Source organism: Bombyx mandarina, chromosome 11, assembly GCF_030267445.1.
Source record: "Bombyx mandarina strain Sakado chromosome 11, ASM3026744v2".
Classification (NCBI taxonomy): Eukaryota; Metazoa; Arthropoda; class Insecta; order Lepidoptera; family Bombycidae; genus Bombyx; species Bombyx mandarina.
Genome location: NC_143218.1, coordinates 9,193,243 through 9,207,924, shown reverse-complemented (window position 1 = coordinate 9,207,924; position 14,682 = coordinate 9,193,243). Strand labels below are relative to the sequence as shown.

At 36.3% G+C, this 14,682-nt stretch overlaps 1 protein-coding gene across 12 annotated transcripts in view; it reads right to left on the bottom strand.

Annotated features, from left to right (window-relative positions):
* Svil (Supervillin) overlaps window positions 1–14,682 on the bottom strand; it is a 211,211-nt gene that overhangs the window by 168,948 nt on the left and 27,581 nt on the right. For 2 of the 12 annotated variants that reach the window (XM_089730883.1, XM_089730881.1), the window contains exon 1: window positions 2,496–2,867. The exons of the other annotated variants lie outside the window; for them this stretch is intronic. In XM_089730883.1, coding sequence (XP_089587009.1) covers window positions 2,496–2,531 — 36 coding nt within the window. In that variant the 5' untranslated portion in view covers window positions 2,532–2,867. Of the gene's footprint in view, window positions 1–2,495; window positions 2,868–14,682 lie in introns of those variants that run through there. 12 annotated transcript variants of the gene reach the window in all.

The window sequence follows — 14,682 nt, the reverse complement described above, 5'->3', positions numbered from 1 at the left end:
GCCAATTCAAATTTTTAACATACTGAAAAATTTGAATATAACCAAAAGATTCGTTTTTCGTACCATCAAACGATACAATGAAGACTCTAGTGTAGATGACAGGTCAAGAAGTGGTCGCCCTCGGTCTGTTAGGACTCCAGCAGTGATAAAAGCTGTGAAGGCGCGAATTCAAAGAAATCCCAAACGTAAGCAGAAACTGTTGGCCCTTCAGATGGGATTAAGCAGAACCACGGTGAAAAGGGTGTTAAATGAAGACTTAGGGCTTCGGGCATATCGAAGAAAAACAGGACATCGTTTGAATGCTCGTCTAATGGACCTGAGACTGAAGAGATGCCGCGCTTTGTTGAAGCGGTACGCGGGAAAAAAATATCGGGAAATTCTATTTTCGGATGAAAAAATTTTTACCGTAGAAGAGAGCTACAACAAACAAAATGATAAGGTGTACGCACACAGTAGTGAAGAAGCGAGCAACCGTATTCCGCGTGTCCAACGAGGTCATTTTCCATCCTCGCTCATGGTATGGTTGGGAGTTTCTTATTGGGGCTTAACAGAGGTACATTTTTGTGAGAAAGGTGTAAAAACGAATGCAGTTGTGTATCAAAATACAGTCCTGAAGAACCTTGTGGAACCTGTTTCTCATACCATGTTCAATAACAGGCACTGGGTATTCCAACAAGATTCGGCGCCAGCTCATAGAGCGAAGAGCACGCAAGACTGGCTGGCGGCGCGTGAAATCGACTTCATCCGGCACGAAGACTGGCCCTCCTCCAGTCCAGATTTGAATCCGTTAGATTACAAGATATGGCAACACTTGAAGGAAAAGGCGTGCTCAAAGCCTCATCCCGATTTGGAGTCACTCAAGACATCCTTGATTAAGGCAGCCGCTGATATTGACATGGACCTCGTTCGTGCTGCGATAGACGACTGGCCGCGCAGATTGAAGGCCTGTATTCAAAATCACGGAGGTCATTTTGAATAAACTTTAGTGTCATAAGAATCTATGTTTTGTTAAGTTCATTTTGGTATATGAATGGTTACATAATGAATAAACTTGTTTCAATTATTTTACATTAAACATGTGACAGAATTTATGACCTGACTAGGTATTTAAATACGAATTACATATTGATATTATATTATATTATTTGTTATTTTCTTTCAATAAAAAAAAGTTTATGTTTAAGTTGGTTATCGATAAAGTTGATTATTGAAATCACGAATAAAACAACATTTTCTGAAAATAAATCGTAGCTAAATCGATTTATCGTCCCCGAAATCCCCTGTATACTAAATTGTATGAAAATCGTTGAAGCCGTTTCCGAGATTCAGATTATATATTTATATACTTACAAGAATTGCTCGTTTAAAGATATAAGATAAGATAAATAAAAACATTGTTTTCTCATCTAAAAGCGTAAAACGTTGTAAAACATGCGAACGGATCCGACCTCATTAGCACGAGGCAGTGGACATGCGGTAGGTTGGTCGCGTGCACGGTACAAGTCATTCCGCCCTTGAAACCGGAACCAGTATCGCGAACGTACAACGGATACAGACGAGACATTACCACAAAGAACTATTAACGTCTCTAAATAAATAATAGTTTAAAAAAAACTAACAAAACACGCTTTTATAGAAAATCCAATCAAAAAATAGAAAATAAATTTAAGTTTTTTTAAACTATTATTTATTATTCATTTTTTAGTTGAATTTCAATTTTTTCCATTTTTTTTAGTATTGAATTGTCATCGGTTCTTAAAAAGTATACCAAATTTCGAGTTAATCCGACGTTTTGAAGGGGGTCAAAATCGTGTTTAAAGATTCCGTTACAAACATACATACGTCTGAAGCTAATAAAAGCGTATTAAAAATTGCATAGCGTCTATCCTCACAGACAGTTACGATGCAATCCTCGCCTGTGCTTTGTCAAAAACAGACTTCGAGCCGCATGTACTCGTGGATAAACTTATAATTAGGTACATCCATATGATGTTTTCGAAGCCCAGTAAAACAATTAAATGTGTTTTGTTTTTCGCAATAAAGATGAATCTAGCCTGTTTAACTCAAAAGTCTGAAGGAACAACATGGTACTAAGAATTGAAACCCTTAAAAAAATATTGAGCGTACTAAGGCGGGTACTACGATACTATATACGAATACATCTGCAGCGAAGCATTTCTGCGTTCCGATTATTTGTAGCACAGTATTAAGGTCACTAAATTATATGGACCCCGTAACCATTTAAATCCATCTATCTTACCTTAGATGTACCGGCCCAGTCCAAACAAGAGACATTTCATTTAAAAGTCCGTACGATACCACTAAGCCATGAGCGATACAATACAAGACGTCAGAACTACTATTTTATGTGCATATTTAATGTTTATAAATTCAGAAAGTTAAAACCGAAGTATTTGTAGAGATTTGTTTAAAAAACAATCAATCAATGTTTGACTGGAGAAGATTTAGATTTTGTTTTATTTCAATAAACTCACCGTTTTTATCTTGTATTCTTTGAAGTAAACCCGCATCGTGTGATATGTACTCGCGCAGCTCTATGACGTCACATAAAACTTGGAATACTAGACACAACGACCGCGTCAATATGATTGATAACTGAAAGTTCGTCACTTAAGAAACTAATTCCAGTACGCGAGAGCGATGAGAACACTTCAAATAACTTTCGTAGAACCTTGTGAATAGCGTCGTTTTAGTAAAAATCTATTTTATTAATATCTGTACTCAAACTTCACTCATCAAATTCAAATTGTTGGTAATCAGAAAAACAAGTCAAACTTCACAGTGAAAGGATTTCAATGCTAAATTCATTTAAGTTTGATGTCCGACATTAAAATTTTGTAGAAATATGTACTATTTAAAAATGAACAATATTGGGTCGACTATTCAAAATTTAATAATAGCCATTTGGATTATTAGAAAAGTAAAGCTTTTCTTATAATCCAATTCAATGTTCCAATTCCAAGTTTTAGATAAGATGACATTATTACAAGCGAATTGCACATACATATATTACGTAAATATTAGCCGGGAACCACAAACAGTAACGTAGCCTTCGTTAAAGAGATAGAATGTCCGATCTAGGTAACCTAACCGGCCTTCCTACGCGATACGAATTTGTCATACCAAACCGCAGACCAAACTAAGCCGTATAAACATTATAGGTACATAAATTATTTTCTGGTAAGCGAACAAAGACAGCCGTCGCAAATTTTAATACCTTTCTTAGTTTTAACTACATAAAGAAGAAGGAAAGTCAACAGGCATTGCAATATTGAACAAAATATGCACAGGGAAATGAGATGGCTAAAGAAATAACCATCATACACAAAATTTCCTTATGAATTATTTAAATTTCGACCACACATAATACTCGTTTATATATAACTATTTCATTTTTACTCGGGTCAAAAGGCAGGCTAAGCTAGGGTCGAAGTTGCTCCGGGTTGCCACCAGTGTGGGCATCCGGACGATGACGCTCAGCACGCACTCGAAGCGTGCCCGCGTTGGGAGCGCTCGCAGCGAGACCTCATCGCGGTGCTGGGGAGAGACCTCTCCTTGCGGGCTGTTATCGCCCGCATGCTAGAGGACCAGAATTCTTGGGAGGCCATGACCAGGTTTTGCGACCTGGTCATGGCGTTCCGAGAGGCTGAGGAGCGCGAAAGGGAGTGGGATCCCTCTTCGGCTTCTCAGCGAAGAAGGCGGAGTGGGCGGCACGGGCGCGAAGCTCCCGTTCATCTCCCGTAGGGGCTGTCGGGTGCCGGGTGCGGGGGTGCCCGGTACTCGGCTGTTGGTCCGGTGGTGAGGCGGCGCAAGGTGGCTCCTGTGCACCGCTCACGGTGTGTCTCCGAGACGACGTCCTGCGGGATTTTCCTGGGGATGGAGTGCCGTCCTATTAACAGGATGGGTACCGGCGACGGCGAGCCTTCGGCGCGCACTGTGCGGTACCGTGAGTTTCGTGGAGTTGGAGTGGTGGGGCTCGATGGGGTTTAGTCGGTAGTCGTTCTGCGGGGCAAGTGCTTCGCGCGCCTTTTTCAAGGCGTAGTCTCCTGTGAGAAATTGGGGGAGGTGAAGGACCTCGGCCCTTCTCTTCTCCCCTTCTTCCTCTCAGGAGGCGCCGGAGTCCGACATAACCCGGTCCGTTACCCCCCTCGACCGGGTATCCGTAAATGGATTCCCCAGCGTAAAAAAAAAAAAGGGTCCAAGTTGCAAGTCAAATAGTAAGCTATTTACTGGTAAGCAAATAGATATTCTAACAAATAAGAATAAGGTAGCCTTATCATATAAGAATATTTTTTGAAATGGACAAGCACAAATAAGAGTATATTATAAATTTTTTTTATAGAAAAATTATAATGTTTAATTGCGATTTAAAACAATAATAAGCTTCTCTAGATCATGAGCTCAGATGATGCTAGGAATAGCATGTTACACTTGTGAAGATATTGAACTGCAGACATTTCCGTCTAAAAACGTCTAGATTAATAGAAAAAAAAAACATAATTTTACTATTGGTGAATTCAAATTATATTAAGATTTACTCTATATTTAAATGGCAATTGCCGAACGCTAATAACCCCATAAAAATCTTTATCCAGTTTGAAACTAAAAATTAAAATGTCTATCGACTGAAATGTATCTCAACAACAGCTCCCATATACAAGATATCAACAGTCAAAAATGTTTGTTATAAAATGACGAAAACCAAAGACTAATTCAAATTACACATAAACATTATTATGTATGAAGCAACAAAAATAGCTTAACTCAGTACGAGACTGCGTTTTTATAACGTTTCGCGTTCCATTTATTTAATTGCTCATGAAATATGATACTTCGAAAACATAATATAGAATCGCTGTTACTCAATGAGTTTCAGCTTTTGTGTTGGTATTTATTTACGAAATATTTGTTTTACTTTGGTTTTATTTAGGGGTGTCCGTCGCAAAGGTCTAGCTTACGAAATATTTGTTTTACTTTGGTTTTATTTAGGGGTGTCCGTCACAAAGTTCTAGCTTACGAAATATTTGTTTTACTTTGGTTTTATTTAGGGGTGTCCGTCGCAAAGGTCTAGCTTACGAACTATTTGTTTTACTTTGGTTTTATTTAGGGATGTCCGTCGCAAAGGTCTAGTCTAGCTTGCTTGCAGTACCGCAGTACCAATTCAAAATGATTATGAGAATCAGTGAGGACTTATCACGACCCCCTTTGTATACAGTTTTAAATATATCTCCAGTTACTTTTTTCCTATCTGATCGCTGGTAGCTGGTTTATGGTAGACAGTACCCCTGGCATTGCTGACGTCCATGAGCGACGATAACCACTTACCATCGGCTGGGCCGTATGCTCGTCTGCCTACAAAGGCAATAAAAGCTTCGAGGGACTGTTACAGTTTCGCCGGCATGGAAGGCAAGCTCATAGGCTCAGCCTGAGAGAGCTTGCTATCACCTACCCCAGCAAGAGCAGTGCTTCGCCAAATGTACTACTGAGTTCAACGAGTATATCTGTTCTGTCAGATTGACACACAAATCCAATCATCTGGACCTGGAGTTAAATGATATAGGCAATCATTATTTTCAATCTCCAATGAGATAATTGATATGTAAATCTTGTTGATAAATTATTTTTAGCATATAGCTTAAACTAATCAAACCAAGGCAAACTCAAATTCCAAATTTAACATGAATGAAATATCTCGTAAGAGGCAGTAAATTTGAACAAAAATATTCGAATAAAAATCGAAATAAAAATATATTTAATCAGCCCATAGAACTCATAAAACATCTCGCCATTTTAAAGCCTGAAAATTAAAAGTTTATATTTCACTATATCGAAAATGATTAAAAAAATTTACTCGTGTATTTTACGATGCGGATTTATTATATTTATTCAAAGTAAGCTTTTTTTAATTAATTAGCGTTTCAAATTTATTGAACGAAATTTAAACGATATTCTCGCTGAGAAGTAGTTTTTTTAAATCTTTATACGACTAAACCTGAAAGCGATGTAATAATATATCTTATAACTTTAAACGAGCAATTCTTGTATATTAATTAATATATATATAATCTGAATCTCGGAAATGGCTCCAACGATTTTCATAAAATTTAGTATACAGGGGATTTCGGGGGCGATAAATCAATCTAGCTACGATTATTTTCAGAAAATGTTGTTTTGTTCGTGTTTTCAATAATCAACTCTTCCCGACATCTATTGGCGAATAATAATACTATTTTTCTTAATTGAGGCAACTAACCGGTTTAAAGACACAACAAGATGGCGTTATCAAAAAAAAAACCGAGTCTAGGTCATCATCTAGTTTTTTTAATACGAGGATTCACTTAATAGTTATCGGAAGCTAATGATTTTGTAACGATTACAGTCCAATATATTATTATTATTATTAGATTCTTTTATTTCAGACAATATTAATCTATATTAATGTTAGTAACAGTGAGTACCACCACCCCGCCTATTTCTGCCGTGAAGCAGTAACGCGTTTTGGTTTGAAGGGTGGGGCAGGCGTTGTAACTTATTGAGACCTTAGAACTTATATTTCAAGGTGGGTGGCGCATTTACGTTGTAGATGTCTATGGGCTCCAGTAACCACTTAACACCATGTGGGCTGTGAGCTCGTCCACCCATCTTAGCAATTAAAAAAAATGTGTAATATAAATAATATAGGACACAATTCAAGTCGTACCAATTTCTAATAAAGCTCACCGACAGCCCATTTTAAGAGATCAATTTATGGTCTAGGGTTCCAAAACAAACTTCCCTTGGTAATAATGTATAAATTAAAAAAGTAAAATTAATTAAATTTATATAAACACGAAAACTGTAAACTGCTGAACGCCTCAAAAATATTAAAATGTAAAAAATTTAACACATCGTCAAAAAGTCTTGAAGAAAAGTAGCGACTTTCGCTCGTGGACATTAGCAATGGCAAGGGCAAAGGAAAAACCTTGTGTTAGCCGATAAGCCGACATGAAACAACAACAAAATTTTATTTATAATCTTCCACGTTACATCGTTACGTTTATTAATAAAAAAACTAAGTGTAAGTGATCATGTACGACTCTCAAAAACAATACTCAACAGGGATTCTTACGACATATCTAATTTGTCCAGCTGACAATTTGATGTGCGTCCAATCGGATCATATTTTTTTCGGTACGTTTAACGAACCTATTTAGTTGAGATTGATATTAATTGACATTTAAAGACACTAATCAGACCCCTAGTGGTTTGACATTATGATGACACAAACATTTTTGACACTTTCGATTTCATTATCGACATTGATAAGAAGTTTAATGTAGACTTTTTGTTCACACTTTTAAAATATATAACATATTCACTACCAGCATGTATGAGCTCACAGTTTATTTAGTGATATGTGCAGTCATCCATCTTGAGATATCTGTGCGAAGTCTGCATAGTTTTTTATAACTCTCAAATCCTTCAATCAGGTAGGAAGTTGGTACCTCTCGCTATGGACTCGCTTTTCACCATCCACTAAAAACAACTATTAAATGGCTCAGGTAAGCACTCAGTTCAGGTATATTTGAGGTTTTTATGTTCTACCAAAACTATTACAGACATTATTAGATAGATTTATTTGGAAAATAATGAATGTCAAACAAAATTGATATATTTTTATGTTTTTGTTTTTAAATCGCTTCTGTTTCTTGGACCTAAAGGCGAAGACTTATCCTCTTATTAGCATATTTATTAGGAGATCATAGCCATAGATGGTTCTATTTAAGTAACCAACTTTGTCAATATAACGCGACACTGTATTCGATGACTATTTCCGGAACCCGTATTTGTATGTTTTTACAATGTCACATTTGCTATGCAATGATAAGCTAAGCCGGAACACAAAGTTCAGGGTTTAATGCCGATAGCCGTCGATGAGTTAATAAAGTAATATCAAACAAATTGTGTTCGATAAATGTTTTATCTGGAGATAGGTATTTTGTTTTAAAACGTTTTTCCTTTACGCAAATTTAAAACCGATAAACTAAATAAAAAAAACAGTACAGGTACTCAACATTAAACAAAAAAGTCTATATTTATTTAAAACAACTACAATTACGGTTTGGTCTCGCATTGATTATTTTTACATTATTTATTTCCGACATTTCGAATATTTTACAGTTTACGTAGGCGGCGTCCGTAAGCCTTAAAAGCAATTTCAATTATGTCTATGACTCTCAAAAAACCGAAGAAAATATTCTAATATAATCAATTAATGTTGTTCCACAATATTTAACACCAATCTTTCGGACAAATATCATATTACATTTCACGAGAAAAACGAAACACGTATAAGCCATGTTTTAAAAAAAAAACCCATTATATTTAACACCCAAAAAATAGAAGCAACTGAACTTTCACAATTTTACATCGCTCCTTTTCGCATAAACACATCCTGGTAACCGCCCCGTCACTAAGAACCCTTAAATTTTATTAACATTACCGCAACGAATTAAATTAGCGCTATATTCGATTTCAAATCGCCAATAGTGATCGCGGTGCGTTTAAGCGTACGCAATGTTTGTTTGCAACTAACCGTCCGAGATCTTTGCACGTACACGTCTTTCACTTTATTAGGCTCTAGCATGATACGTTGAAGCCTCGTTGTTTTTGACACGAAACTCTTTTGTTGTAAATTATTTACGAGTGAAGCGTTTATTTTTGTAGTTCACCAGACAATATTACGGCCACGAGAACGGGTTTTGATTTTAGCAACTATCTGATTTTTTTATCACAGTTCCTGGATTGCTTATTGTATGACGTCGTTCGAAGCTTGTTAAGCTTAATATTGCATTGGGCCACAAAAAGCGACATTAATGTTATTACAAAAAAAGAATCGATCCAAAATAATTATTCTAATAAAGAGTTTTATATAGTTTATAGAAAATTAAAATGAGTCCAAAATATGTTTTTTTTTTTTTTGCAAAAGAGAGGTTACCTAGTAAGCATAAAACAGAAATGTCGACGAATAAGGACGTGTTAGGAACGTTCAAAAATAATATATCTAGATTAAGAAACGTGAGATCACATCATAATAGTAGTTTTCATTATATTTATAGGTATTTAGGTTACACTTATTACTAATTATAAGTGATTGTGTTTTCATTCCTAACATCTTTATTTACACTTGAAAAAGCTAATTTATGTGTACCATGACATCACACTTCGTTTTGAATATTGAAAATCACAAACAACTGTTCAGAATATACACAATGGCTTGTTTCAAATTAAGAATTCATCTCATTATTATTAGATTATGATTCTTTGTTCGTACATCATATACGTAAATAGCAATGATTCAAATTTTAAAAATAACACAAAAAGACGAGTTACTGATCTCAGTTTTTATATTACACCAGTGATATTCGTCAGAATGAACTGCTTTAGCTAGTCGGAGAGTTATAAGAAAAAAAAAACATTACTATTGTTATTATTGTCTGTCTCAATAGTCAGATATCACGTTTTTTTTTAATATTGTTATTTTGCTTGAACTCATTCTTTCAATTAACATACAAATTACTGTTTCCTGTGGAAAAAAATAGCGTCCAGGTCAACTGTGGCGTTGTTCTAAAAAAAAGATGTGTGGTGTTGTGGGACACCGGATAGGAACGAAGTTCCTTATTATAAAAATATTAATTTTAAGTTCTAATCGAGGTAGAAGAAAATAATTATTCGGGTATACATTTTTTGTTATGATTTTTGATTGATAAATATTTAAAAAAACTACCTTACAAAGTTATCAACTTTATTTTATTCACAATGATTTATAAAAAATATATAATAGAAATATGTTATTTTTTGTACGTTATTACAAAGTTAAGTCGTACACTGTGCATTACTAATAAAAATCTTACGTTACGGACGTTTTTTCCCGGGTACCCCTCCGCATCGTCCCATAAGGAACTTCGTTCCAAAATGAAGTGAAGGATGTTAAGAAACTTCTATTTTTAACAAATCTGTCAATATTACATTGTTCAGAAATCCAAGGACGTTGTATTAAGTTCTTATACACTTATACGAGATTTGAGTGTACTTGATGGTGCTTCGAATGTTTTCAACAGCTATAACACCCAGAAATAGCTAGCTAATAGCTAATAGCTGTATTCATGTAATACACGTCAAATTAATAGCAACAAAATTTATATTTTGAAAATAATATGTGCCTTTTTCTTAGGCACGGCCAAGTCGAGTAAGGAAAAGGAAAAGGCCTGCAGTAATTCAATGACATTGCACAAAAATAAGTACAAAAGCGAACTTTGCTCATTCGCTGGCTTGTACGCTCGTAACTATACTAATATTACTTACTCTGTTTTGAAAGGTAAAAGTAAAAGCGGTTATTACAAACGCTAATTCGGTACGAAGTTACGTTAAACGTTACCTCATGCTGATATAGTGAAATTGTTTTTAATAGTTACATTAATAAAATTATTTTTGATTATATACTTACATAAAACGCCTACTTAGAAATCACGAGTGTTTCGTGATTTACATTTAATAACAATAATACATTTAATCGTAACTTTAAATAAAATTGAATTAAACAAAATAATTAATGCCTGTTATATTAACATATTACGTAAATATGTATTTGTTGACTGAGCGGTAAGGTCACAAAATTACCAAAAACTTCTAAACGACTTATCCTGTTTGGGCAAATATCATATCAATTCCATTGGTAGGTGTTAACGTCGCCCCGTTTTATAAGCTACACATCTAATTGTGGCGATTTATTTTAGATATCAGTCGGCACCGGAAAGGAATACGACTATGCTGCTCTTTTTTTAATTTATTGCTTAGATGTGTGAACGAGTTCTCAGCCTATCTGGTGTTAAGTGGTTACTGGAGCCCATAGACATCTACAACGTAAATGCGCCACCCACCTTGAGATATAAGTTCTAAGGTCTCAATCAAGTATAGTTAGAACGGCTGCCCCACCCTTCAAACCGAAACGCACTACTGCTTCACGGCAGAAATAGGCAGGGTGCGGACTCGTACCTACCCGTGCGGACTCACAAGAGGTCCTACCACCAGTCTAAATTTATAATTTAGCTATCAATTTTTCTAATTAAACACGTACTTAAATTATATTCACAAATAACTTCCACGATGAAAGAATAACATTGTGTAATTAAAACAGAATATGCACGAAAACAGTCCCAGCTCGAAGAGTAAACAGGAAATCCGCAAACTACTCTGCCCATCTCCGGCAACAAAATACGTACTTCGCTAAATTCGTTAATTTTGTTTGTAATTGTGATTAGTATTCGAGAAAATACGAACTTTATTTTTGAAGTAGATACGTTGTTTAGTCCAAAAAAGTACATAAGACGAGAAGATTCCATCGGCCTCATTTCACAAATCTCAATAAACATATTTCCTTTAGTAGGAACAGAAATACGAATATTGAAAACGAAAAAGACAATTTGTCCGCGCTCATAAGGTTATTGATCATTGAATAGAGTCATAAATATAGATTCGATATGCAACATAAATCCGACGAACAGAACAGTCTTCAAAATGCCACTCATGCGAATAACGAACGCTTCAATCACGCGATTATATTCTTTTAAGTGTGCGGAGGTGTATGAATTATTAAAATATTTGTCGTGACAGTTTTTAACGATAAACGCTTCCTTTAATTTCACTATTTTACAATTCATTGAAATATGCATTAGCATAGACGAATACCCATTCTAACCGGCGCCATCTAGGCGGGCTTTGGATAGCCTGCCGACCGGGAGGGGTGGTGGTCCGGCGTCCGGAGGGGGAGGGTGATGGGAGAGATGTGCTCCGCACTAAATTCTTCACTTTCCCCCCTTTGCCTTTTCTTGAGTTCTGACTCATGCGAGGTTCGGACGTTGGTTGTTGAGCGACGAGCGACAGAAGGTTTTAGTCGGTTCGACTCAAACATGCCCCGCCCGCCATCCACAGTGAAGGGCGGAAGTCCGGCGATTTCCTCCAGACAAAAAAAAAGCATAGACGACTAGGTTTGCAGTTGACATAGCCCTCACGGCGGAACCGTTGCAAGATCTACAGATGTTGAGCGGAGCAGCGAATTCTTCTCAGCGAATCGGACTGCGGATGAATGAACATGGATCAAATTGGAAACTTGAGTAATATTAAATTAGTAGAGGTCCTATCGTCCTAAAAGGCTGCCTAGTTAAAGTTTTTCAGGAATACGTGTGGCCAGCAACAATTGGATGAGGAATGCGCAGACCAGGTTCAGTGGCGTAAATTAGGAGAAACCCCCAGCAGAGGGGGAGAGATCGTGGGCTGATATATACAAATCGAACGAGTTTACTGCGTAATTAGATGATGTTCCCACAATTTTGTCACATATCAATTTACCAAGGTTGAAAAGTACTTCAAGTTATGCGACGGCCAAGCTTTGCTCTTATTATATTATTGATGGTATTTGCGAATGGGAGAAAAAACAACTACGTGAACCGCAAGCATGTATATTCTTCGACTGCAGTAAATAAGAAAACTACATCAACATATTTAACAAATTATTTAGACGTCAAACATTAAAATAGGGTTCATTGACATCACTGAACTTTGCGAATGTCTTCATCGATCATCCAGACGTACACAGTCTACTCACGTTCACGATGCTTCAGAAGGATTAGGATAGATGGTTGTTAGAGAAAACGCAACGCCTTTGGTATTAGCAGTGCCCATCGAGAGTTGCAGTGCAAATATGTCAATCTTATTTATTTAAACATATCTAACTGACGAGTCTAAGATAATAGTAAGAAGGAAGAATTGCTAATAATAAAAACTAAAATAAAAATTAAATATTATAATATAAAATTTGACAATAGACAGCGACTTAGTTTCGGTAGAAACCGGCTTGATTGTACCTCTAGTACCGCTGGTATCCCTGACTACTTATTGTGATAAGGGCCGTACGCTCGTCTGCCTATAAAGTGTGTTGTGGATGCTCTTGGTTAGATATCACTATCGTGCCTATTTCTACCGTGAAACAGTTAACCGTTCTAATAGGTTGTTCGGAAAGTAATTTCGTTTTTTCCAGACTTTCCGGATTTAATTGTATTTTTTTGCACCGACCTTCACATTTAAGCCGTATAATGTTTATATTATTATGCTTTGAGAGTTCATATAGCAAGGCTTGTGTGTGAAAAATTACAATTAATTCTACGCAGTAGTTTTTGTTTGGTGCCCTTTTAAATATGGAGAGAGCGATAAGCAGTATTTTCGACATATTTTTATAATTTTTTTTTATTGCCCTTGTAGGCAGACGAGCATACGGCTCATTTGATGGTAGTGGTTGCCGTCACCCATGTACTTCAGCAATGCCAGGGGCAAGGCCAAGCCGCTGCCTACCGATCTTACTGTTTTACTACAGAAAGGGTAAAAATGCTGTTCAAGCCAGTAAGAAATTGACCGATGTGTATGGAGAAGGTGTGTTGACAGTACGCCAGTGCCAGAACTGGTTCGCTAAATTTCGATCCGGCAATTTTGATGTCGAAGATCCACCACGTTCGGGAAAGCCGGTTGAAGCTGATAAGGATGCGATAAAGGCATTAGTTGATGCGAACCGGCGATAACAACACGTGAGATCGGATTGAGGTTAAATTTATCAAACTCAACAGTTTATGACCACTTGAAGGGCCTGGGATTATCCTCGAAGCTTGATGTATGGGTTCATTTCCACAAAATAAAAAAAACGAAATTACTTTCTGAACAACTCGAAAATAGTTACATCATATACATTGTATACAATTGTGGCTTCAAACCCAAGTGGGTGGCTGTATTTGCTGTACGAACCGATATCCACTAAAGTAATTATTTAAGAAAACCACATTTACGAACTAAACTTCTTGAGTATTTTACAAGAACTCAACACATGTTTCTTTGTATGAAAAAGTTACATATATTCACGACGAACATGACCAAATACGAAGACCTCGCAATCGGGAGACGAGGTTGACTGCATGTCAAATATGCTCCTGTGGCATTACGACACAATCAATATTGTGGGTGCCACCAAAGTTGGTGGTTCAAGACCATTTTAGTAAGACACCCGGTCGTTAAGCAAAAACCGATTTTTTTATATTAACAAAACGCACATCTTTGAATTATCGATGAACGAAAACCGAAAATGATCGTGTCCAACAAGCGTCGCGTAGCCGATTAAGGCGTACGTATGCCTTACACATACGCCGTACATTGACAATCAAGGTTGACAATATTAATAAAAAGCATTCCAATTGTTCACGAAAACATTTACGTAAGAAATTCATTATCTTATACATTTAAACGAGCAATTCTTGTATATTAATATTTATATATATAATCTGAATCTTGGAAACGGCTCCAACAATTTTCATAAAATTTCGTATACGGGGGATTTCGGGGGCGATAAATCGATCTAGTTACGATTTATTTACAGAAAATGTTGTTTTATTCGTGTTTTCCATTATCAACTCTTCCCGACATCTATTGGCGAATAATAATACTATTTTTCTTAATTGAGGGCAACTAACCAAGATGGCGTTATCAAAAAAAAAAAAAAACTGAGTAAAGCTCGGTCATCATCTAGTTGTAATTAAGAGACGTATTATTATAATCGATGGTTGTAAAAAATAATCTGAGCTC